We start from the raw sequence: 25,540 nt of genomic DNA, 5'->3' as shown, positions 1-25,540 counted from the left end.
ACAATGGTTGCACTTGGAAAGTTTCGCCTCTCGACAGAGGTTAATTAAAAAACCTACTGTCACTGCAATGTTTTCTTTTTATTATAGTGTTTGCTCTAGGCATAAAAATTTAGGAGTCATCACGACTCGCGGTGTCATGAGATGGTGTCATGGACATGTCAACTTCAGTTTGGAACTTTTATCAAGACATCAACTGTGATTGAGCAGCTAACTGGCAAGCATTAAACTAAGTAGTTTTAAACAACTGCAAATTATAACTTTAGATTAAGTGAATTAAGGGTCAAGTAGCATAGCTTCAAAGAAGAGCGCGCGACCCGTGAAGGTCCCGGGGTTGAATAGGCTTTCAGCAACCCATGCTTGCCATAAAAAGGCGACTATGCCTGTCACAAGAAGCGACTAACGGGATCGGGTGGTCAGGCTCGCTGACTTGGTTGACACATGTCATCGGTTCCCAATTGCGCAGATCGATGCTCATGTTGTTGATCACTGGATTGTCTGGTCCAGACTCGATTATTTATAGACCGCTGCCATATAGCTGGAATATTGCTGAGTGTGACATAAAACTAAACTCGCTCGCTCGCTCAAAGAAGGCGGAAGTTTCTAAATTCAGGTTTTCTGCGTTGGACAAAGACTGTATACAGTTTTGTTTCCTGTAAAATCATGCGTGACAAATGTTGGGCCTTTTTAGGGTGTTTATGGCACAACACTGGCAATTAAACACTTTTCAAGGTTTACCGTCGAAATTTCTGGCTTTTTATAGTCAGTGTGAACCAGGTGAACCATAAAGTAACCTTGGCCTGAAGTGATCTTCAAGGGGCATTAGAGCAGAGCAATTTCTGTGGACTGGTTGTTCCTTTCATTATTGTTTTTCTCCAATGAGTACCCGGATGATATCCTAGAATTTATGACAGGTTCATGACCTCTGCTGCGCCATCTATATACACAATTGACAGTTTAAGTATATATAGACTAATTAACAAAGATGAAGTCATTTTACTTCATCATTATGAAAACAAATGAAATAAAATGAAAACATCAAGTTAAAAAGTGACTAAAGTAACTGAAACAACGTCAGGCTATTACCTTGTTCAGGAATGCATCAATCAATATCCACAAAATGCCATTCACCTGCAGCTGGTAAATAATCCTGCTCTATGTCATGTGTCCTTCAATAGCCTAATATGCAAAAAGCGATACACTGTTTCATGTTTTTCTCATTGCTTACCCAAGATAGCACATCTGCCACCAAAATTTGCATGGATAAATCATGTTTAAACTCAGAAATTTTTCAGATTTTTCTACCAAAGGCAAAGTCGTCGTTATTAATTTTCATGGATTCAAATATATCAAATGAGTGTTTTTGGTATCAGAGGTAATAGGTACACAGCTACCAAAAATCATAAGATTTGTGCTATGAAAGAGGGCAAAACCTCAGTGCTATAAAAATATAAAGCTTTGCAATCTATCGGACATTCACAAAACAAATGGCTTGCTATGTGTCTGTAGACATCATATGGATAAATGTCGAGGTAAAAACAGAAATAGGATCAAATTGGATCAATCACAATACCATCGAGGCATTAGAAAAGGAAATAAACTACACTGCTGGAATACTTATTACAACCAGAAAAGGAATACCAGGGATTTTTTCAAAAAACGACAGAGTGAAGAAATTCTGCCAATGTGCTATAAGTCCATCGTTCAAAAAAAATGGAGATTAGCAAAATTATGCATATTCATAAACCACTCACTACACTTAATGTGAAAATCAATGTTTCCAAATTTTCACACAATCCCATTGGCGGCCATCTTGGATTTCAAAATGGCTGCCAAATTCAGCAATGTGCCACCTTTTTTTCACTTTTAACTGCTATTGTGCATCTATTTTCACTATATATTTGAAATTTGTATGCTGTTAATGGTTACTTGTATACAACCAAGTATCAAGGCTACTATTACTGTGTATACATGAAGTGGAAATGTGTTATTATATACAACATTTGAACATTATATATTTCATATCAACTATTTATGATATATATCTATGCACTGAACTCACAGATACTTGTATATACGTGTATATATACTTAAACAAGAATATTATGAATGTTATGATAACCAATTAAATTACTAACTTGATCAGTTGTGCAATCGTCGCAACAGGTTGAAGATCAGAACATGAATGTCCACAGTGTCACAGTATTGATAGGTTAATGTCTATCCTCAGATGTTGTAGACAGTGTCAGCACCAAATACACAACACTGTTTACAGCTAGTCATCAATGTCATCATGATTTCCATTTCAGACATGTCATCATATCTCCAATCGAAAAGTTGTCATTAATCATGTAATTATATACTAGTATCCACAATGTCCCCAAATGAGAGATCATTCAGGAACACTCATCATAATACATATTTACAACAGTTCATCAAAGTTATCATCAGGAATTGTTTCCTCAACTTGAGACTCTTCATTCTCACACTGATTACTGCACTGACAAAGTTCAGTACATAGTAAGTCCTTTGATTTGCATGTACACCGCTGAGTTGAACAGTCTGTCTTGCACTGGCATCGAACCATCTCAAGAATAGCCTGTGGAGCTGGAAGAACATCTGTGGTGACTGGTCTAAGCTGAACATCCTTATCCCTGTAATACCCATATCTCACTGGGTCCAAGAAGACTTGTTTGGTAACATGAGCTTGAGCCCATACCCATGCCTGCATCTGAACCCTGTGAATGTGCTGTCTCAAGGCACCAGTTGTTGGAGGGAGCCTATCACTTTCAGCCATGTGTTTGCAAAAGAGGTACCACCTGAGTTCAGGAATTTCATTCAGGGTGATTGATTTTGGACAATACACAGCACATACAAATCTAGCTAATGTTGAAAATGTTTCCTCAGCAAGATCTTCCCTACAAGATAGCTGCTGTAAAGCTTCAAAGGTGTCTCTGGTGGCTGTTACAAATGTCTTGAACCAAGTTGTCTTCCCAACGCGAGAAAATCTACCTGTATTATCAGCTCCAGAAAAAGCATGGAAGGCTGGTAGAGCCTTGGCTTTTTCAGCCCCAAGTGATTTCCATATAGGCTCTATTTGTACTTCACCTGATGCCATGCAGACAGATGTCTTTACTGGCAGGTGATCATAATTTGCTATGATTAGCACGAGGACGTCAGTATCAGGAGAGAAGAAAACAAGTTCGGAGTCACATGGGTTTCGCTGAGATGAACACATGGCTTGGTAGATCATGAGTGTGTCAGCCTCTTCATGGTTGTTTGACTCAAAGTTGATGCTGCGGTTACTTCTTGTGTTACCCGATGCTGCAGTGATGAAGACCTTTGATGAATCCTTGTTGTACTCAATGGTCTTTGTTGCAAGGTACTCTGCAAGATCATTCTTAGTTTGGTCATGAGATAAGAATCGTTTGAATGTGATGTGCTTGATTCTTGTTCCATCAGTTATTTGGTACTGGACTGGATCCTTGCCATGACATCTCTTTTCTCTTGTTGCCCATTTAAGTGAATCAGGTCTATAGGTATCAAACACAAGAAAAACTTCGTCAAATTTTCTTGTAAGGCTCATCAGTCGGTTATTGAAGCACCAGCTTAAATCCCTTACCGTCTCCACTGCTGAAGGTAACTGTGTCATCTTCTGAAGAAGAACCATACCATCAACTACAGCAATCATAAGCACTGTAGAGTCAATTTGGGTAAGTTGAGGGGCTGTTTCTGGATCACTGATCGTATGGCTTTTTCCCATTTCCTCAAGGCAACTGATGAGTTTTGACTTGTTGTACATTGCAACAACATGCCATCCAGAGAAAAGAATGCTCTTGGTGTCAGCGTGAATTCATATATGTTACAGGATATTTACATCACGCACATATCCAGGCAATTAGTGTTTGCTCATATATTTCCCTTGATCACTGGTCAATATCAACAGCCCTGGTCTCGGTCTCAACTCCCTGGGGAGTATGTAACTCTTGCAGCCTCTAGACGCAATTTGCAGCTGTATCTTATCGAGGTACCCATTCACAGCTGGGTGGACTAGGACACTGTCGCAGTACTTTGTCCAAGTTTACTGCACGTTGCTGTACCCACAACTAAGTGTTTGCACATATTCATGTGGCCACCATCTGGTCATATACTAACAGATTTGTGGTATTTTTTAAGTGCACAGGGTTGTGTACTGTACACTAGGGGTTGTGACAACACGGAAATAATCTGCATACAAACTTGACCCATGGTTTTAACAGCAGGTCACAATGGGGGTCGATGCGGACACCTCAACCTCACTGGATCACTAGCCTGGCGCTTTAGCCAGCTTACTCCCCGTGCCCCACCGATGTGGACAGTTGCCCAGTCCTCGTATCTGTCATGATCAAGGCAGCAGGTGCTGAGCAGCTTGCAGCTTGGTTTCGTTATTATACCGCTGGCGAGAAACATTAATCGCACCGCACCAGTGCCCCTTTACCTCCCAAACTTAAACACCAGTTTCTTAATGTGTCAGCACTTAGATCAGTTGACAGAACAGCCTGATAACCCAAGGTGACTACTCACACTAGGCCAGACGTTGCCTATTAGCAGAAGTTAACTCAGAGATGACTCCTCATCCCATTTTCCTCAGTTCTTACACCAAGCATGGGATATTGAATTTGATACAGCACCACAACTTCTTGTGAAGACGTTAGGATTAGGTTAGCGTAACTTTAACCCTGATCACGTAAAATTACATAAAAGAGTATTATGACATGTTTTTAAAGTTTGTGGGGCTGCATAATAAAGGTAGGTCAGATTTAATTAACAGAGACACAGTTGAGTTGAGCACAAATACACTCACACTGGACATACTTTGTGTGCATGTGTGTTTCTGAGTTGTACGGCCACATACAGGTTACAGTGGGTATTTTACACATATTTTATTGTCCAAAAGACAAAGGTATTGTCCATACAAGTCATATTGTTTACGCGACAAGCCAGTCAATCAATCAGCTTTCTGGGTCAGTTGTGTTGACACTGAGACAGCGGTCATGCTGCCATTGTGAAAGCAGTAAAACTACCTGGATTTTGGAAATGTTCGACATAAACATGATAAATAAACAAATTTAGAGGCAAGAGATTTAAAAATTAGATCATATGGATATTACTCTAAAAATTTTGCGACAGATCTCCCTGTTGAGACTTAGTAAGAATCGTTTTCATGGAAACCATGAAAAACAAGAAGACAACATAGCCCCAACATATTCAAAAGGACAATCATCTGACAGTTACTTGATGTTTTTTAAGACGAAGTTTGAATTTATTCCATAGAAATAATGAAAAATATAAAAGCCAGGTATCTGTAAACAGCAAAAAGCACCACTTCAAGATCTGTCTCATATATCTGCCAAGATCTGTTGAAAGATATGAAATGGTTTTTCAAGTTGTGCTCCGGAAATGAAGCCCATCCCTCCATTTTGAGACTAAGCCCGAAACATTTCCATGGAAACCGACAAACTAATACATCATAAAAACCTGTAAATAGCAAAAGCCACCGCCTTAGGTTCAGACTGATATATCTACCAGAAAAATACTGAATATATTTTAGTTCTGCTCTGGAAATGAAGCCCACCCCACCATATCAAGTAGTTTTCAAGTTGTGCTCTGGAAACGAGGCCCTTCCCTCCCTTTCAAAACTCAGTACGAATCGTTTTCATGGGAAGCAAGAAAATGATAAATCATTAAAATCAGTTAATAGTAAAAGGCACCACTTTAGGGTCTACCTCACACATCTGTCAAGTTTTGATGAAAGATATTAAGAAGTTTTCGAGTTTTGCTCCGGAAACGATGCCCATCCCTCCATTTTGAGACAAAGTCTGAATAGTTTCCATGTAAACCCAGAAAATGATGAATTACAAAAAACTGTACATAGCAAAAGTCACTACTTTGGGGTCTGCCACACATATCTACCAACTTTTGCTGACATATATTAAGAAGTTTTGAGTTGTGCTCCAGAAACGAAACACACCTCGCACTTTTGAGACTAAGTCCATGGAAACCCCAAAAATAATAAACCACAAAAACCTGTAGACAGCAAAAGGCACCACTTAAGGTTCTCACTGATAATGTGATATACCTACAAAGTTTAGCAGAAAAATATTCAATGGTTTTTGAGTTATGGCCAGAAATGAAGCCCACCCCTCCCATTAAACTAAGACCAAAACATTCCATGGAAAAACAAAACAAGAGTCATCAGAAGATGACATATCCCCCTGGCCCCAACATATTAGGAAGGACAAATCATCTAACAGTTGCTTGATGTTTTCTTAGATTACGTTTGAATCGTTTCCATGGAAGTCATGAAAAATATAAATGCCATATATCTGTAAACAGCAAAAGGCACCACTTTAAGATCTGTCTCATATATGTGCCAAGATCTGTTGAAAGATATGAAATGGTTTTCCAGTTGTGCTCTGGAAACGAAGCCTATATCTCCATTTTGAGACTAAGTCAGAATTGTTTCCATGGAAACCAGGAAAAATATAAATACCAAAACATTGTAAATAGCAAAAGGCACCACTTTGTGGTCTGTCTCAAATATCTGCCAGGTTTTGCTGTAAGATATCAGTCTAAGTAAACTTCGTCTCAGTGTATTTCGTTACACTCCACCACTGAGTCTAACAAACCTAGTAGAAGGTCGCGTCAGGTAACCTTTGAGCAACCAACAACGGTCCAATCAAATGCAAGACGGTTAAATAGATTTAACCAATCAGACAACGGCTACTATTTAGGGATCGGAGGGCCTTTCAAAATATTCAGGTCACCGACACAGATCTCTCTACAAACAAAAATCTGCATATAACACAGTTAATTGGCCTGCAGTATATAGGCTTTGGGGTTTCTGTTGACTTTGTTACCATTAGCTAATATTTCCGCAAATTAACATCCTTGAATATTGTCAAAACACTATTTTCAGAGACTGTTTACTCACCGTTGTCATGGCAGCACGTACGCCGTGTGCATCATCCGGAAGCGATCGTACGCTAAATAGCATTCTGAATAGTTCGGGTACAAAAAGTTCATAAGGGATGTGCGAATTAGCACTTTCGCGATTTGGTAAGCTGTGTTCTGATTGGTCAATCTCAAAGGTTACCTGACACAACCTCCCATAAGGTTTTGTTAGACTCAGTGGTGGAGTGTAACGAAAAGTACTGAGGATAAGTTTACTTAGACTGGTAAGATATTGAATAATTTTCGAGTTGTGCTCTGGAAACAAAGCCCATCCCTCCATTTTGAGACTAAGTCAGAATCGTTTCCATTGAAACTGGGAAAATGATAAATCACAAAATGCTGTAAATAGCAAAAGGCACCACTTTAGGGTCTCCTCTACATATCTGCCAAGTTTTGCAGTAAGATATTTGGAAGTTTTTGAGTTCTGCTCCGGAAACGCAGCCCATCCCTCCAATTTAAGACTAAGTACAAAACATTTTAATGGAAACCCAGAAAATTATAAATCACAAATATCTGTAAATAGCAAAAGGCACCATGTTGGGGTCAGCCACATATATCTACCAAATGTTGCTGACAGACAAAATAGTAACTTTTTTAGATGTGCTCCAGAAAAGAAACACACCTCTCACTTAATAATATATCACAAAAAACCTGTAAGTACCAAAAGGCACTACTGTAGGTTCTGACTGATGTATGTAACACGTTTTGCAGAAAAATATTGAATGTTTTTTGAGTTCTGCTCAGGAAACGAAGCCCATCCCTCCATTTTGGGACTAAGTCCAAAACGTTTCCTTTCAAAACCGTGAAAATAATAAATCACAAAAACCTGTACATAGCAAAAGGCACCACTTTGGGATCTGCCACACATATCTAACAACTTTTGCTGACAGATATTACAAAGTTTTTGAGATGTGCTCCGGAAACGAAACACACCTCTCACTTTTGAGACTATATCTGAAACGTTTCCATAGAAACCGAGAAAAAAATCGATCAGAAAAACCTGTACATAGCAAAAGGCACCACTTCAGGTTCTCATTGATATATCTACTAAGTTTTGCAGAAAAATATTGAACAGTTTTTTAATTCTGCTCCAGAAACGAAGCCCACCCCACCAATGTTCCATGGAAAAACAAGAAACAAAAATGCCAAAACGCTGTAAATAGCAAAAGACACAACTATAGGTTGAGAGTATTATATCTATCAAGTTTGGTCTAAAAATACAGAGCGTTTTCTGAGTTATGTTCCGGAAACAAAATGAGTACGGACGGACCGACTGAAGAAGGGCAGATGAGGCGTCAACTATATTCCCGGCATTACATGCCAGGGGAGTAAAAATAAAAATGCCACAAATCTGTAAATAGCAAAGGGCACAACAATAAGTTCAGTTTATTATGTCTACCAATTTTGGTCTAAAAATATTGAATTGTTTTTGAGTTATGCTTCAGAAACAAAATGATGACAGACGAATAGAAAGACAGACGAAGCATCGACTATATCCCCCCGCATTAAATGCCGAGGGGATAACCATGATCGACTGCAGTGAATTAAGCTCCATAATTAATTCAGTTTCATTAATTTAACTTTCTTTTTAATTTTGTAAATATCCCTAAAAATATGGCAATAACTGTTCTGTAACCAGTACATATCAAATATTCCTAACAATGCTGAATAATGAAAAGAAACTTGAGTTATGTTATGTTGTGATAAAAACAAAAATTCCTCACAAAAAGCAATTTTCCCTAAAGAGACAGAACTAATAAGCTTTTTAACACCATGCAGCTGTAGCTCAGATCATGTGTTAGGGAATGACAGTTAAGTTTCTTTGATAACAAGACTGAAATATGTGTCCAGCTTCAGTTATTTAGAGAGAAAGAGTAGAAAGACTTTATACAATTATAACCATGAGACCTTGGTCCACCTAGCGCTGGTGAATCTTAGGGTGGGGTCAGTCACCACTAACTTGACTGAGGCTTCTACACGTACAACTGAAATTAGTGAAAATATAATGGTTTTCAGAACCCAAACAGGGCCTCACACTAGCCGAGAGCACCGCATCGCGGCTCTCGGCTAGGCCTCACACATGATATACCCGTTTTTCGTTACATAAGTAACACAACTATGTTTCGTCAAAAATTGTTTCCGGTTGTAGAATGCTGATGTTACTGTTGAAGAGGTTGCTAATAAGTAAGGTTTACTGATTTCCGTAAGCTATCAGAATAGTCGTCTGCAACCTCAAGCCACGGGTCTCGTGACAAGTTTCAAGCACGTGATCGTGTGTCCTACATCCTTACCTTGGGCCTGGATCTGCTGATAACGGGTGCAGGTTTATAGTATGTTTTGATGTCTTGCACGTACATGAGTCAACCTTGACACACTCATCAGCAGCAGATAATACTGACATTATACACAACACGAAATATGAATGGAGAATCATTCCTAATGCTCGAGCCACCGTCACCGGTTCCATGGTCTATGTTTACGTCTCTGCAGTGAATACCACACTTGCTCTTCATTGGCTGAAATATGAGTATGAGGAAACAGTGGAAAAGGTGGTTGTCTGGTCACAACACTGATTCATACCATCATCGCAAACGTTCAACAACGTTGCTGTTCAGGAAAGGAAATTTATGAACAAATTAAATATCTGCTCTTAATTCAGTTACAACATCTAAAAATGTTATATGTTTTTATCTGCCCAATTCACAATAACTCAAAACTACCTTGCCTCTAATAACATTTTCAGCGATCGACCAGCTGTTACAGCGTAGAATATGCATGAAGCATGTGTTCAATGGATGCACCTGTTTGTCATTGAACACCCCAGCTTTATGTACAACATTTACTCCTATTCCCTGCAATTATATGGAACAAGGGATACTCTACAACAGGGACAGGTCACACGCTTGCTTTCTTTACCACTTGTACTAACTAACACAGTTGTGTTTAACCGGGGAGACTATATAGAGTATATACGTTTTAGATTATCCCTGGTTTAACAAAACTTCAGCCAGTTTATTGTATCAGTCGGAATTTTACAATGAATGAATAAATTATAGTAAGAATTAAGAGCAAGAATTGTGTGAATGAATGAACGAAACAAAGAAAAAGAATAAAAGAAAGAAGTACATATGTGAATGAATGCAAGAATAAATGATACACCGCGGCCTTCCCTCCCAAAACATGTTAAAGAACGCAAAAGTATCGCGAGAACACGTGTTAACAATAGCCGTCCTTTTAAAAAATCTACTTTGAAACATTTCTGTTTACATTAATAATTAATTCAGATATCTTATTGCATGTGGGGAATTGAATGGACATTAACAAAATGTTAACTGACACTGTCACGCTGCCCTCAAAAATAAAGTGTAAAACTCTCACAAAGCGTTCTAAAACACCCTTCCAGTTTTGTTAAATAATAAGATCAACAGGAAAGAAAGAAGTTATGGAACTATAACCCTCAAGCATCAACGGCGAATCACTTCAGATAGGCATTATGTCATATTTTTCACACACGTCAAATACACCTTAGCATTTTGTTTTAGGTTATGGAACTATCACTATTACTTGCAAACACATTTCACCTGATAGTATATTCCCCTCATAGGTCTTAAAGGTGTATATGAAAGATGTTTTTGGTGTGATAACTGGAAACACTCAAACAACGGTGTATAGTATGTCAATGGCGGATCAGAGCAGATCGGCGATATGTCACATTTTTCACACACCTCAAATACAACCTAACATTCTTTTTCAGATTATGAAATTATCACTATTACTTGCAAAAGTTGAATCGAGAATAGAAGCCAGTGAGCTATGACTTACCGACTTGAAATTTTACTACAAATCTACTGTCCTAATACGGACACTAATACCAATTATTTGACTTTAACTGAAGTGACAGAATAGTTAACCTATCTTCTACATGTTGGATTTCAGTTGTTACAACACACAGCGAACTTAATTAGGTGTTGAAAATAAACCGGGCTCAATCTTAAATACTACGCTGCCACCATATTGTCAACGCTGGTTACGTAACGACCCGAGACATATGTTCAGCGGCTTTTCGAGGAGTTTCTTCTCCCCCTCCATATAGGCTCCCTGATGGAACATATCCCACCCCGAACTAGTACTGTGTACTGTCTATAGCACGCTGTGTCGATGTTGTCTTTTCGTGGTTCATACTTACACAAAACAATTCACGTGGCATTGGTGATAAAAAAGAAGTAAATATATGTGAGAATTAAAAATCTATTCTCACGAAATGTGCATCAACTGGTAACTGTCAATGGTAAAAAATATAAAGTTCTTTCTTAGCAATAAGTCATTTTGTTCTTAGAACATATCTGGCCATTACACAACTTACAAATGTTGTAATCGACGTCACCATAACAAATATCAAAGTAGAAATTTAGAAAAAAATGACTGGTAAAACATTTCTATACTGCACGGAGTATCATTGAAGGATGCACAAGCGGTTACCAGTTTCTTCGTTTCGTTCATTATTTAAAATACCGACAATACAGAAGCGCAGTAAAAGTCACCCAAAATGCAATCACGTTACCTGTTTAGCTTTATGTAGAATATCAGCAATGATAAGCGATGTAAAAAGTAACTAATTATTTAATGTTCAAAAAAGTTCATGCCATAACTTCAGACCCATAAAACTGTCTTGCCCGAGAACGGGAAAAAATGCTGCTCTGGGAATGAGGTCACGTTGATTACATCGCATGGATTACACTTTGACCGAGGCTGCGTTCTACATACGGTAGTTGTAGCCAGTCTATATTTGAAAGTAGATTTGGGCTTATTTTTCATGCATATGACGACGTCGGTGATAAACAGAATATTACACTTGTGCCCACGCCATGCTATGTTTACGACACTCGTGCCTAAATGTCGGTATATACCACTCTCTCTCGCTCGGGGAAATCCCAACACATAGGGGCTCGTGTCATAAACATAATATAGCCTGAGCACTCATATGATATCCTTTATACATTTTAAGTGTGCAAGGCACGGATATCGACAGTTAGTTATCAGCCCTGTGGGCTTCCTGTCATTCTGTAGGAGTTTCATACACTGATATCAGTACATTTGTTGAAGCAGTGCAGGTCACAGACACATACCACGCTGGCGAATGCCACAAGAATGGATGTGATGCCAGAAACATTATCAAGAAAACCTCGGTTCGATCCCACATGCTTAGGTTTGCGGTGGAGCGCCAAAAGCATCTTTCGGAAGCGCCTTTATCGAGTAGGCCATTCCTTTAAAAAACATTTAAATAAAAAAGGTTAGGCATCACGATGAGTGGGCCACTGAAACGACATGTATTACATCACGAGTAGGTCACAGCTGGTACATGTCCAATGTAGTTTTCACTCCTGTTCATCATTGTGAACGGCCTTCAGAGAACTCAAAATTCAGTTAAACATGTTTAATTCAACGAATAGGAATTACATGAAAACATAGACTATTAAGGGACATATTCTCTCTTTAACTGAATGAACAGTTACAGTTCTCAAGGTTCCTTGCTTCAGCCTTCACTTCATACAGAATACACGTGTTTTGTAAATCTTCTTTGAAGTTCTAACCGCTTGCTGGTTACATGTTTATTTTGGACTTGATAACGGTTCGTCAAACTGGACAATTCAGGTTAGTGCGGTCCGACTTCTTTAGGGCCGGTGCACCCATGGCGCACATAACTCTATTCCTCTTCCACCTGGGAAAATGTAACAGCATATTCCAGTCCCTTAAAGATATGCCTGAAACTTTAGATCAAATGAAACACTTCTTGAGTTTGACTCATTTTTATTCCAAGCAATAACGTCGTCTCCTCCAAAAATTCAGTCTCCACATAAAATAAAATAAAATAAAATAAATACAATAAAATTCCAAAAGACACCCAGTAGAATTCTCAGTTACAGTCCTAGACCTATGGTGATCGAGACTTGCTCAACCAGTCTAGACTTTATTTATTTACTGCAGTAACAGTTTGCTTGGGAACATGAACGAGGATCTGCCCACCAGGTTACAGTCCAGAATGCAGCTGCTAGACTCATGTATTTCGTCTCCTTTCTTACTACATTCTCTTTGGTTTGGGAGACCGACAGTGAAGTCTAAAAGGAATAGTATGTCAATAAAACCTATACAGGTGGTTGGAATCCAGACTCAAACATAAGGAAAGTATATCATTATGCAGGACAATGTAAATATGGGATTTCCCAGCACAAAGTAATAACGTTTTTGAAGAATCGTCAGAAATTTCAAGTTTCAAGTCATTGTATCCTGATTGTGTAGATCGATGTTCATGTTGTTGATCCCTGGACTGTCTGGTCCACGGCCCTGTTCCTCTAAGCCATCGTAGCGCTAAGACAGTCGACCTTCTATCTTAAAGTATGGAAGTTGCGATCATCTTAGCGCTAAGACAGTCGACCTTCTATCTTAAAGTATGGAAGTTGCGATCATCTTAGCGCTAAGACAGTCGACCTTCAATCTTAAAGTATGGAAGTTGCGATCATCTTAGCGCTAAGACAGTCGACCTTCTATGTTAAAGTATGGAAGTTGCGATCATCGTAGCGCTAAGGCAGTCGACCTTCTATCTTAAAGTATGGAAGTTGCGATCATCTTAGCGCTAAGACAGTCGACCTTCTAGCTTAAAGTATGGAAGTTGCGATCTTCTTAGCGCTAAGACAGTCGACCTTCTATCTTAAAGTATGGAAGTTGCGATCATCGTAGCGCTAAGACAGTCGACCTTCTATGTTAAAGTATGGAAGTTGCGATCATCTTAGCCATGTTAACGCTACGATTGCTTTGAAGAACGGGACGCTGATCTGATTATTTGCAGACCACCGCCACATACCTTGCACATTGCTGCATGAGTACGGCGTGAAACTAAATCACTCATTCACACACTCCTATAGCTGAAAAATGGCCGACAAACAACAAACAGACAATCTATCAACGTGGAAGCTAATGTTATCAAACAACAAAACAACAAAATCCCAAAGAACTGCTTCTTCGGACAAACACTAAAAACGACTGTATTGCTGAGTAACACCGCGAAGCTGTCATACGTTTAAAACAAATACTCACGATATAGTCAGTACCGCACAGTCCGCTATGATTTAAGCAGAAGTTTCGTATGGATCTGGTAGGGGTTTGTTGCTTCTATGTAATGGTAGAGGCGACAAAATGTTCATTTAAAGTTTCTGTGACCTCGGTTGAAAATTCAATGACAATAACGTTCTAGATTGAAAATACACTCATCTCCCTCATATGTAGCACTAACTAACAGTTGTACAGAATCAGATCACAAATGATAGGCAGTTTTGGATTAGTAAATATCTTATACTGACATAGGAGTGGATTTGTTTAAATTTTGTCCAATAGTTTCCACCTATCAATGCTTACTGTGATGGCAAAGCGGGATGGCGTGCGTCTTGAGGTGATAGAGAACTTGGGTCCCGGACGCAACTCTGATGGAGACAGTGGGAAATAACGAGGACCTGGGGAGTACTGGTTGAAAAGAAGAAATATATCATAGAAAATACATAAAGGTTAGCGTTAGACTAACAACAAGTCTCTAAAATAAACATATTTTACACCTAAAAACGTTCATAGTAAAAAATATAACCCTGAGCTGTGGAAATCAGGGGCCCCTTTCACAAAGCAACCTTAACTCCCATTCTTTAACACTGCACTGAGATTACCCAAATCCAAGTGTTAAAGAATGGGAGTTAAGGTTAACCTTAAGAAATGTTGCTTTGTGAAAGGAGGTACTGGACTTACAATTTCTTGACTTGCGTGGGCTTTCTTGGATAATCTGCCTCAGGGTCTGTATGCCAATCTAGGTTAGCGTTAATGACGGGAAAGACCTGTGATAATTGATAACTTAATTGGAAAAGAAAAAAAGGTCATGTGCACATTGCCTTTCACACACGCCTGGGGTGAATTGTTCAAAAGACGAGATTTCAACATAAACTGTTTGAGGATATGGAAGTCTTAACTTTTGGTTGACATATTTAGACTCCTGATGTTCTCGCATTCCGATGGAGATTAAATACATGCCAAATGAACATCTGCTATTGATGTAATATCATCTGAATTAATGAATCAGAAAACAGGAAACACTTTTCTTTCAAAAAATTATTTAAATGGAAATATTAATGAAGAGAGAATATTTGAATAGTTAAGTGGCATACGTGTCTGTACACTTATAACCTGTAATGGAGAAGGAGAATGAATCTCATTAGCCCACAAACATTGTCTGTGGGAGAAGGAAGAATCCCATATCGTTCCACAACAATATTCTAGCGGTGCTCCGGAGCAGAAGGAGCCCCGCTGCTCATCATGTCACTCACTGGATTGTCGGAATCAATTATTTACAGACCAATGTTTAATAGATCTATAACTGCCGAATACTGCGTTAAACAACAAACACAAAAAGCATCATTGCGGAAGCTGCTATTGATTGAAGAACACCGTACACTGCTCTTTCACAGTCGTTTTCGGACAAGTCTTTTGAAATATTTTTATGCAGAGGTAGAGTCAACAAAATGCACATTTGAAGATACTATGCGCTCGGTTCCAAATTCAAATTAAAAGCCACAGGTATACTAGCTCTAGACTGAAAACAATCTCACCTCCCTAACATGCATCACTAATTGACGGTTGTTGGAAAGGATCGGGTGTGCAAAGGCAGGTTACGAATGATGGCCAGTCATTAGTTAGTAAACCTCTTAGACTGGGATATGTAACCCTGGATTTGCTTGAATAACATCGTCCAAACAGTTTCCATCCATTAATACGTACTATAAGAAAGGGTGGCCTGCGTCTTGAGGTGATAGAGAATTTGGGTCCCGGACTCAGCTGTGTTGGAGACGGTGGAAAATAACAAGGGCCTGGGGAATCCTGGGTAAAATCAACAAAATGCATTAAATACATATAAGCTTGTGTTAATAATAACGAAAAGGATTTGTGACAATTGGCAAAGAAAAAAGGTCAAAACATGTGCACATTGTTTTTCTCACAAGCCCCGAGAGGTTGTGATACCAAAGATAGGGACATACTGGGTACAGTGCCCGCTGTATTTTTTGAGAGTGGGTATTATTAATGTTGAGTGAGTATTTCACTTTCTGCTCCCCACTGCTTTCAAATCTTTGCATATTTCTTCTGAGCTAAGTATAATGTCATTGAGTAAGTTTACTATGCCGGCATGTACTGCTTTATGTCATACGTAATGAAAACTAACTTAAATATAAATTATGGACATGATTTCATAAATGTTTACTCATCCTATACTGACAGTGCAACACTAGTTCTATACCCTCCGTACAACATGATAACAATCGATGCCTTTGAATATACGCAAGCGATTGCTACGAATTTAGTGTGTAATATTTTTCAATTTTGAAAATTTTCTATGCATATGTTGCCCAGATACTCAGCTTACCTGGGCTTCTGCCGAGAGGGAGGATTTCAAGATCTTCTGTTTGACGGTATGTGAGTCCTAACATTAGGTTGGATATTATTAAGTTCCTGGATTACGCACAGTTCAATGGAGAATAATAAGATGGCAAGACATTCCGCCATCGTTATCAATGGTCTCCCCAGGTAGAACAAGACATTCCGCCATCGTTATCAATGGTCTCCCCAGGTAGAAAACTTTAAACGTTTTTAAACACGATTTACAACATGTTATCACATCGGACCAGGATCGAAAATGTTATGGTTGTAGTCAAAGAGGATCCTGTAAATCTGTGCAGGTACATGTTATCTATTTACTTATATACAGGAGTCTCATGCACTCTCACCGAGCTGTATAAATCCCGATGAGCTGACCCGAAGGAGTAGATGGGCCCGTGATCTCGCCATGATGGTGGTGCTGGACTATACCAATTTGGGCCAGGGCGGCGATGCCAAGACTAGAAGTGAATAGACAACCATTTTGTCATCAACTCCAAATAGTCGGGAATTCATTTTTTTCAACTTTCCGTAACCTTAAAACAGACTCGATCGCCCTTCTATCGGCGACAAACGACTCGTGCATCTCTGAGATGTTTCACTGGCATATGAACATACGGCACTACTTCACACAAAACAACACTAATTCTAAATTTTAAACAGCAATGACGGTGATGATTTGTTTCACATATCTTAATATAATTGTCGCCAGATCACTACTTTATATTTTCAAACGTATATTTCGAAAAACGGTTTCAGAATCGTAGATGGTATTATTTTTACAAAACAGTCAATGAAATTAACATTTCATTTCGGCAATAAGTAGATTTTACACAAAAATGGCTCAAATTGAAGAATCCATGGCCCTATCATGATTTGAAAGTCATACCGTGATTGAATGTAGGAATCTACCGGGAGCCAGTTGTCTAAAATTTCATACGCGACCAGTTCGCATTTAAGATAAATACGGCGGTACAAGTAAGATGGCCTCTAAAACCTCTAAAATACCCACAGTGAAGTGGTCACGAACAGTCGAGAATCGGGACCAGAAAGAAGCAAAGGCTGTCTTCTAATAACGGGCTCCATGAATCCAGGGAGTTGTTTACTATAGTGATTCACAACATTGCAGCATTCTCCAGTCTGTGTCTCACCGAGTATGACTTGCGGCGTCCTGACCAGGGGTTCCTTTCACAAAGCAACCTTTACTAAGGTTAACCTCAACTCCTATTCTATAACACTGCACTGAGGTAAACTGGGTTTAAGGTAGCCTTAGTGCAGTGTTAAAGAATGGGAGTTAAGGTTAACCTTAGTAAAGCTGCTTTGTGAAAGAAACCCCAGAAAGGCCAGAACGGACCATAATCTCTCTGGGAACGTCTACCAACAAAAGGGGTCCATTTAGTAAGAAACTATAGAGGCAGCGAGGTTGTCGTGTACAAGACTATCATCTCTGATCACCAATTGGGCAGGTGTTGCGCTTTCATACAACCGAACATGTCCCTCTCACGGTGTTTTGTGTAATATGTCAATATTCAGGACCTATCTTCCCGTATAGTACTTACAGATGAATTATTGCTGGGGGTTGTCCACACTCAGAACCAAAAACAAGGTTTGTATATCTTATCGGGCAGTTTACACACGAAAACCAAGACACTACCTGGTGTTCCAGTCACGATTTGTTTGAATTTGCCAAGAGGACTGAAAATAAACCCAAAAATATAAATCTTCGCCATCCATGATTACACGATGCCATTTAGAAAGTGGTCAAATGCAACATATGTCATATTTGGGATTTCACTTTCTTAGTAAAGTACGAATTCTAGTACTTTTTTTCGGTTGAGTCCCATCCGGGATTCGAACCCGCACCCTCAGAGTCAGGCACCTAATCGTCAGCACACAAAGTCAGCCACCTAGCTCGCTCAGCCACCGCGACTTCCACAAAAATGAAAGTCGGACAACTGGTAGTCTAGACTGCGGCGATTAGGTGCCTGACTCTGAGGGTGCGGGTTCGAATCCCGGATGGGACTCAACCGAAAAAAGTACTAGAATTCGTACTTTACTAAGAAAGTGAAATCCCAAATATGGCATACTTCGCCATCCACTCTTTGTAGAAAATCTGCATATTCCATACGCCTTGTGTATCCCTCCCTGGCCGTTGCTGCGCTATCTGAGCCAGGTGGGCCGTCCTTGTGATGTGTCGTTTCAGGTGTGGTCATCACGGAGTGTCTGCAAGATGTTTTGCACAATATAAATCTCCATATATATAACACGAGGTGCATATTCTCAAGCTGAAACTAAACAGTGACCCGGGTATCTGCCTGTAAGAGAACTAGGTGTGAAGCCATGAGAAATTGATTTAATTAATAGTTGTATTCTAAAATGACCACAAAGTTCACAAATGAGTACATATAAGCACAGCGTATCACTTTGGCAGTACAAAATAGAACTGCACTTGTAAAACAGTGCTTCTGTTGTATCTGACCGGAAGTGGCTCGCTGCCACCGGCATTTATTCTAATTACTCTTCATACATCATTTAACAAATTCTCAAATGGATTGTATTCCGTGAAAAGGTAACCCCTCAGGAAAATAATTTAATAGTCACCAACGTTGTTGACATGAACTGAGGGAGAAAAGATGGTATCCACCAGAGATTGATAGTGGCTACAAACAACGAAGAAATGGGTATTTGAAGGTGACGAGTTTGATGCAGGTATGTTATACACAACATGTCAACACATAAACATCCTGCTTTAAGGATCATAGCTGAACAGATTTCCAGATTTGGTTCCTTGGGGTATTCTCTACATCGAACATGACCTCGACGTGCACTTGTGGTTGGGTGGATGCTGATGGTAGATTCTGTCAGCTTTATGATGTCACCCGTCAACAACTGCGACTCGTGGTTTTGAAGACTGTGCTATAAGACCTCTGAGGGCGTTCACAGCTTCATGTGTCCCTTGGAACCAAAGTTTTATTTCGGTTGCTCTTTCCCAGTAACGTTTTGATGGTTGTCACAGCACCAATCACAAATTCACAATTTTGTCCTTAGCAGGTTACCATACAGCTGAGCTGGCTGTCGGCGGGTACATCCTGGGTACATAGTGCTCCTGTTGTCTGTGTACTCAGGTGAAAGCTGCATGTGTCATGTGCCAGGTACACACCATGCTGACAGTGGCAGCCCACCATGTCACTTCCCTAATTACTGGTATGCAAGTTTATTTGACCTGTTATTTGTTTATTTGACTACCTGCATAACAACTACTAACAAAAAATCCTGTAATTTCATATCTTTTATAACAAACATAGGAATTAATTCCCCTCGGCTGTGTTCATACGATATCCCTTAGTTTCCAGTATATACAAATACTTGTGCCTGGGACCAGATTCATCTTACTTTGGCACTAGCTATACAGGTAACTAACCTTGTTGGTGGTGCCCATACACCCCACTGCAAATGCTACTTCTTTCGTGGCGTGTTCAATATATTCGCTGGTTAAGACGGCTGAATGCCTTCCTTACAGATAACATGGTGTCGGTGACGTCACACGTGGATCGAGCAATCTATGGAAACATTAAAGGAACGTTATCGCGTCCTCACATTTTAGTTATATACAGAAACAACTGGTTTTAAAACCACGACAGAGGAGTAGTGCGACATCTTGTTAAAGTATGTCATTGTTGCACCATCGCGCTGTGGTTAAATGGACGGATGGCCTCTTGATTATTTAAAGCCAACACCGCGACAATGTCCTGTCTAGGATTCCATAGATGTCGCCATGCGCGCCTCGATGTAAGGTGTAATAGGTTTGTCCTGTGTTGTATCGTCCCTTGTAATGTATAACACTGTTTTGTAAAAGACACGGTATTGAATTCTTCTGAATTGGTTGGCTTTAGTATTGTGGTGTCAATATTCTGGTGCATGGCGGAGGAATAATCTGTCTGGACACCACCCCTGCTGCGTAGCCAGCTATTTTTCTTCCGATAGGTAGCATAGCTATATATTAAGATAGTATTGAGGAGATGACCAAGCCTTTTAGAAATAATCTTGCGTAAGCCCGAGTTTTATCATAAAGGTAGCCACGGCTATGCACCCGGATATGAAATATGTGCTACTGATACAAACATCGGGGAACCTAACACAGCAACACAACAATCCTGTCGAGCAGTACAATTCTGATTTGTTATCTAAATGGGTTCAAAGGTCCGCATTAAAGTAAGCCTACAAAAAGGACTCCATTCGGCACGTTATGATGTCAAAGTAATAAAAATTTAACAGTTTCCTCAAAATGTTTACTAAACCCAATTATGTTTGAAACAATATAAACAATACTGGTTGAATATAATCCCGTTTTAGAAACTTCTTGTTTTTGGGAGACGAATGAGAGTTCACCCGTTGCCGACTGTAATTGAACCCTGCGATTACATCCCCTACTTAGTTCCGAAGTCGTCGCAACCTCGACGAGTAAACCCGGTAGAGTAAACCCGGTAGAGTAAAGTCGATTCTCCTGGCATGAAATGCAAGGGGTCACCTCAAAGGTATTTTGTGCTTTTTCATGAGAGTTGAATATGTCTCATCTATTGATCAACTTCTTACGCGTCTTTCTGTAATGACGTTTATGTTACGTTATGTACAAGACTATTATGCATGATACCCATAGAAAAGCATCGTATTAAAATGTCTGAAAATATACAGATGGCATGACCACCGGAGATCGACATAATTGGATATTATTTGTAAACTGTTATCATGCGCCTTGTAATGCCCTACTTTAATTCCCCTGAAGGATTATCATATCTTCACTGATACCTCTATCCCCTCGCCCGACCCCAATTATCGTCTGCTTCACCCTTCCTGGCTTTGCTTTTGAGACGATTACTCCTACCCGTTTCTTGAAAGTTATTTTTTAAACAACACCTATCGTTTATAATGAAGCTAAGACTAAATGGACATTTAAAAAGTGCCCTTTATAACACAATATCATGGCACACTAATCTGCATAAAGCCATAGTCGGTTCAAATAAGTGGCCTTGGACTTCGAAAAAAAAATCGCATTTCTCATTCCGGAACTAATCTCTCCTCAGTGAAGTCCTATTTAAACGTTTCCCATCTCCCTACCACTGGAACTGTAGTGAGGTTGAACTTATTTAAACAGATACTTCACACGTGTGCGTATCAACTACATAAATTGTAGAGATAATCATGAAAACACAGGCTTTTTTCTATTTCCGACTGCACTTTAGTTTATCATAGACGTGCGCATATCGTAGTGCTAAGGTTTTATGGATCGGGACCCGGAACTACTACATGTACAGTAATATATGTTAAATAAGGAATATGCGAGAAAAAACCTTTCCTTCGAGACAACCATCATTTCGACACATCAGAGTTCAAACCTTTCCTTCGAGACAACCATCATTTCGACACATCAAAGTTCAAACCTTTCCTTCGAGACAACCATCATTTCGACACATCAAAGTTCAAACCTTTCCTTCGAGACAACCATCATTTCGACACATCAAAGTTCACATCATGAGGTTTGACTGATAATTGTCGTGGAATAGCCCATGAAGTCGAATCCTGTTGCGGTATAAAGTTACTACGGTATTGAAACGATATTGCATGGTTTCTGATCGTTTATCTAAGGACTAGGGGCGGTGGGTTCGCTCGTCACGCCAAAGACCCGGGTTCGATTTCCCACATGGGTACATTGTGTGAAGCCCATTTCCCCATGCAGACGCTGAGAGCGGTATAAAACTAAACTCAGTCCCTGTGTGGATAGCTGACATTGGACTATGTAGGGTGTAGTTACATGTAAGTGTGATGTCAGCAATATACAAATACTCATGGCAGAGTCCAAACGGTTTATTATCGTAACACATTTACAAGGGGGGAAATATCATTATGCTTTATTAACCCTCGACTCATGTTGTCCCTATGCGTTAATCATTGATCTAAAAGTACACAATCATCTGACAGGACCGAGTATTGTCTAGACTGGACTGTAATATTCCAGATATGTAGAATCAGCTTGTGAACAATCCGGATAGGCATACCAGTGGTTGATGTTGACTTCTTCTTACAATTCTCTCAGTGGGTATCGTCCAGTTAGTCTAAGAGTTATTTTTCTTCAGTTTTTGTGAACTCCAAGAAAGCAGTTGTTGATATACAATGTCACGGTTACACTGAGATCGTGACAGCTTGACCTGAGCTAATCTACATATGCATGACCCGGGAGGTCAAATGGCAGGAACGGCAGGTCGAGTTTACTTCATTAAATAGGAGAGTAGAGAGTGTTATTAACGTTGCGTCCGTGCCATGTTTGGATACATCGATTCGTTACACAACTTGTCCCTGAAACCAACACTTCTGAAAACACAACCATTTTATGTTTAATATAAGTGTTTGTACGACCACATGCTCTCGTTTGGTTGGTAGATGTCAGTTACTTTCACAATCAGATTCACTCCCACTCTTTTCACCCAGTTCAATTATCATTGGAAACACCAGTTGCTGCTGCTGCTCGCTGCCTAAAAACCTGAATCGGCGACATGAAACCATCTGTAGCTTCTTGCTTAAAGAAAGTTGGGACATTACTGACGATTTCGCGAATCAGCGACCTTCGGAAATGTTCACAATCAACAGACAAAGATGCACCCCTTCACAATAAAGAGACTCAAAGAGTTGTGACTCGGTCCCGCAATGTATTAGTATTCACTTGATCAGGTCAAGCTGGACAGCCTGCATTTACTGATGCACGACGATACCGGCGTCAGTGACTTGAAGACTGCCATTATTGAGGAATGGACGGGGACGCCCGGTGATGGAAAACGACGGCGAACTAGGAAAGTGTCCCCTGCTGTGCTCGGGGGAGTGCGCGCCAGGCCCAGGGCTTTTTGAATGAAATTTAGCAGACGGCAAAAGACGCTCAGAAGGAGTGTCACCAGTTCCCTCATACTTTTGTTCATTTTCCGGAGAAAAGCTCCGCTTCTTTAACGCAATCCTTCTTTCTGGTTTTATTTTCTTGTCTGTTAGAGCTTGAGCATTATGGGTGCTTTGATACACACTCTCCTTCCTGTGTCTGTTCTCATTCCAGCCAGCAGTTGTAGCAACGGGGAGACATGATACATGGCCACCATCGTTGTAGTTCCTGCCGTTGCTTTTGAGGTCATCCCCGTCCATTAACATCACCTGGTTCCTAAGAGAAGATCGTCCGCAAATAGACACTCCAGGAGGTGAAAACGTAATGGGGTAGTAACACGGCCCTGGATTGTCGTTGAGGACTGTGATTGGTCTTCTCTTCTGTCCTGAGGATCTGTGTGTTCCCTTCGGGTCGGGATAGTCATAGTCGGGGAGAAGCCCTTCCCTCTCCAGACGTCTTTTCTCAGCCAAGCAAGCTTTCCTCATCTCCTTGATGGTCGACCATTGTTTGAAGTTCATCTGTTACACAGAGGTGAAGCGGCCGTTAGGACGTACAGGCCCTAACGTCATACATTCAAACAATGTAGCGTATGTGTTTATTGCAAATATTTGACAAGCTTCGGGTCCTAAACAGTGGTATGTATACCTGGAAGACACACGCTGCAGGAAAAGAGAAGTATACACTTGGAAAAATGAGCTGCAGAAACCATTTAAAATGCTTCGAGACTGCATGAAAGCAGCCACAGAAGCACGTCAAATTTAATATTAAAACAAAAATATGTACTCAGTCTATGCTTTCTTTTCATTGGGCGAAACTACCATTATGAATAAAGCCCAGGCATACACGTGATTGTGTGTAGAAAGGTTGGGAAAATACTCAACACTACCTACATTTATAGGTTTGCAACCTATCGGGCTTACACGAAAAAATGCCTTGCTACGCGCCTGTTTTGCCCGGCAGTTTGCGTTCAAATATTACATGAATATTACAATTACAATTACAACATTTCTGGTGTCCACCGCCATGATATTGCTACAATGTTGCTAAAAGCGGCGTAATCTAGACTCGCTCCCTTTTGATATATGTCTGTGAAGTCTGTATCTAAGTGTTTGTTTGCTTCTTGTTTTACGACGCTCGAGGTATTTTCTCAACGGTTATACAGCTAAATAATCGAATCTGGACCAATCAATCCAGTGAGGGACGACATGGCCATCAAACTACGTACGGCATAAGATGTCACGTCACGTTAGTAGTCTCTAACCACAAACATAGGTTGCTAAAATTCAATCCGATTCGTCACGGGTTGTTTGCAAAAAGTCTTCTTACCTTTTCCCAGTTCTACTTGTTTATCCCCTTGCCAGCCGTGCTACCGTCTCCAACAACAGCGAGTTACTTCCTGATTGTACGACAGCCTGATCGACGCAACAAATATATGAGGTTCAGATAGTAGGTGGTCATGTTTTCATCAACTGTCGCTAGTACAGTATGGTTCAAAATTATTGAGAATAGCTAAAGCATTTCATATTATTAAACGAGAACAAATCAGATAAAATTGAATGTATTGTGAAAGTGAACTGACCTTTTCATGTTGTCTAGGTAACAATTTAATATTTTATCAAGTCTCCTTGAGCTTCACGGCACAGTCTAAGACGGGTAGGCATACTTCCTATCAGAGAGGTTAGTGTCTCGTGAGTTATGCTGTCCCAGTATCGGATCACATCTCTCTTCATGTCTTCAATTTTTGTCAACCCCTTTTGATTCACACATTCCTTCATCATCCCCCAAATGTTCTCAATGGGATTTAAGTCAGGACTATATGCAGGAAATGGTAATGCAGTCACATTTTCCTCCTGAAACCACTGCTTGGCATGTTTTGCGGTGTGTTTAAGATCATTATCTTGCTGCAAAATCCAGTCATTTCCATAAAACACATGTGCACTTGGAAGAAGAAAATTATCTAATATGTTAGTGTAGCGTTGACTTGTCAGATTCCCCTCAAACACACACAGCGGGGTCGTTCCTAATAAGGATGTCCCTCCCCATACATGAAACTTTGGGCTGTATTTAGGTCGTCGATACAACGGTGCTGACGCAGACCTTGTCCATATTTTCACATTATTGGGATATACCCATATTGAGCTTTCATCAGTAAAAATCACATTTTCCCAG

At 40.0% G+C, this 25,540-nt stretch overlaps 3 protein-coding genes across 6 annotated transcripts in view; all 3 read right to left on the bottom strand.

The window, feature by feature from the left end:
* Positions 1 to 9,485, bottom strand: part of LOC137256107 (cation-dependent mannose-6-phosphate receptor-like) — a 30,383-nt gene extending 20,898 nt beyond the window's left edge. The window contains exon 1 of the mRNA XM_067793805.1: positions 9,282 to 9,485. Within this exon, the coding sequence (XP_067649906.1) occupies positions 9,282 to 9,457 (176 nt within the window). The 5' untranslated portion in view covers positions 9,458 to 9,485. The remainder of the gene's footprint in view (positions 1 to 9,281) is intronic.
* Positions 9,486 to 12,409: 2,924 nt separating this feature from the next.
* LOC137255791 (uncharacterized) lies at positions 12,410 to 24,846 on the bottom strand. Of its 4 annotated transcripts, none has more exons than XM_067793325.1 (7): positions 24,698 to 24,846; positions 19,874 to 20,012; positions 18,540 to 18,675; positions 16,803 to 16,913; positions 15,802 to 15,900; positions 14,401 to 14,505; positions 12,410 to 12,758 (listed from the first exon to the last, which is right to left on the bottom strand). In XM_067793325.1, exons 3-7 carry the CDS (start codon positions 18,663 to 18,665, stop codon positions 12,741 to 12,743), a joined length of 459 nt encoding a protein of 152 aa, XP_067649426.1. In that variant the 5' UTR covers positions 18,666 to 18,675; positions 19,874 to 20,012; positions 24,698 to 24,846; the 3' UTR covers positions 12,410 to 12,740. The 4 variants fall into 4 exon arrangements, with proteins under 4 accessions (XP_067649426.1, XP_067649428.1, XP_067649427.1 ...); XM_067793327.1 differs by having other exon boundaries at positions 12,410 to 12,709; XM_067793326.1 differs by lacking the exon at positions 19,874 to 20,012.
* Positions 22,584 to 23,889, bottom strand: LOC137255560 (uncharacterized). Its single transcript, XM_067792985.1, has one exon. It carries the CDS (start codon positions 23,887 to 23,889, stop codon positions 23,197 to 23,199), a length of 693 nt encoding a protein of 230 aa, XP_067649086.1. The 3' UTR covers positions 22,584 to 23,196.
* Positions 24,847 to 25,540: the final 694 nt, after the last annotated feature.

Source organism: Haliotis asinina, chromosome 11 (assembly GCF_037392515.1).
Source record: "Haliotis asinina isolate JCU_RB_2024 chromosome 11, JCU_Hal_asi_v2, whole genome shotgun sequence".
Lineage (NCBI taxonomy): Eukaryota > Metazoa > Mollusca > Gastropoda > Lepetellida > Haliotidae > Haliotis > Haliotis asinina.
Note: the sequence above shows the minus strand (reverse complement) of the source record. Positions and strands in the feature narration are given on the sequence as shown.

Coding starts and splice junctions, on each gene's coding strand:
- LOC137255560 (XM_067792985.1), bottom strand. CDS start 23,889: ATGAACTTCAAACAATGGTCGACCATCAAGGAGATGAGGAAAGCTTGC.
- LOC137255791 (XM_067793325.1), bottom strand. CDS start 18,665: ATGACCACACCTGAAACGACACATCACAAGGACGGCCCACCTGGCTCA. Junction 15,901..16,802: donor ATCGGGATTTATACAGCTCG/GTGAGAGTGCAT, acceptor GATTTTACCCAG/GATTCCCCAGGCCCTTGTTA. Junction 14,506..15,801: donor GCAGGCCACCCTTTCTTATA/GTACGTATTAAT, acceptor CTTTTCAACCAG/TACTCCCCAGGTCCTCGTTA.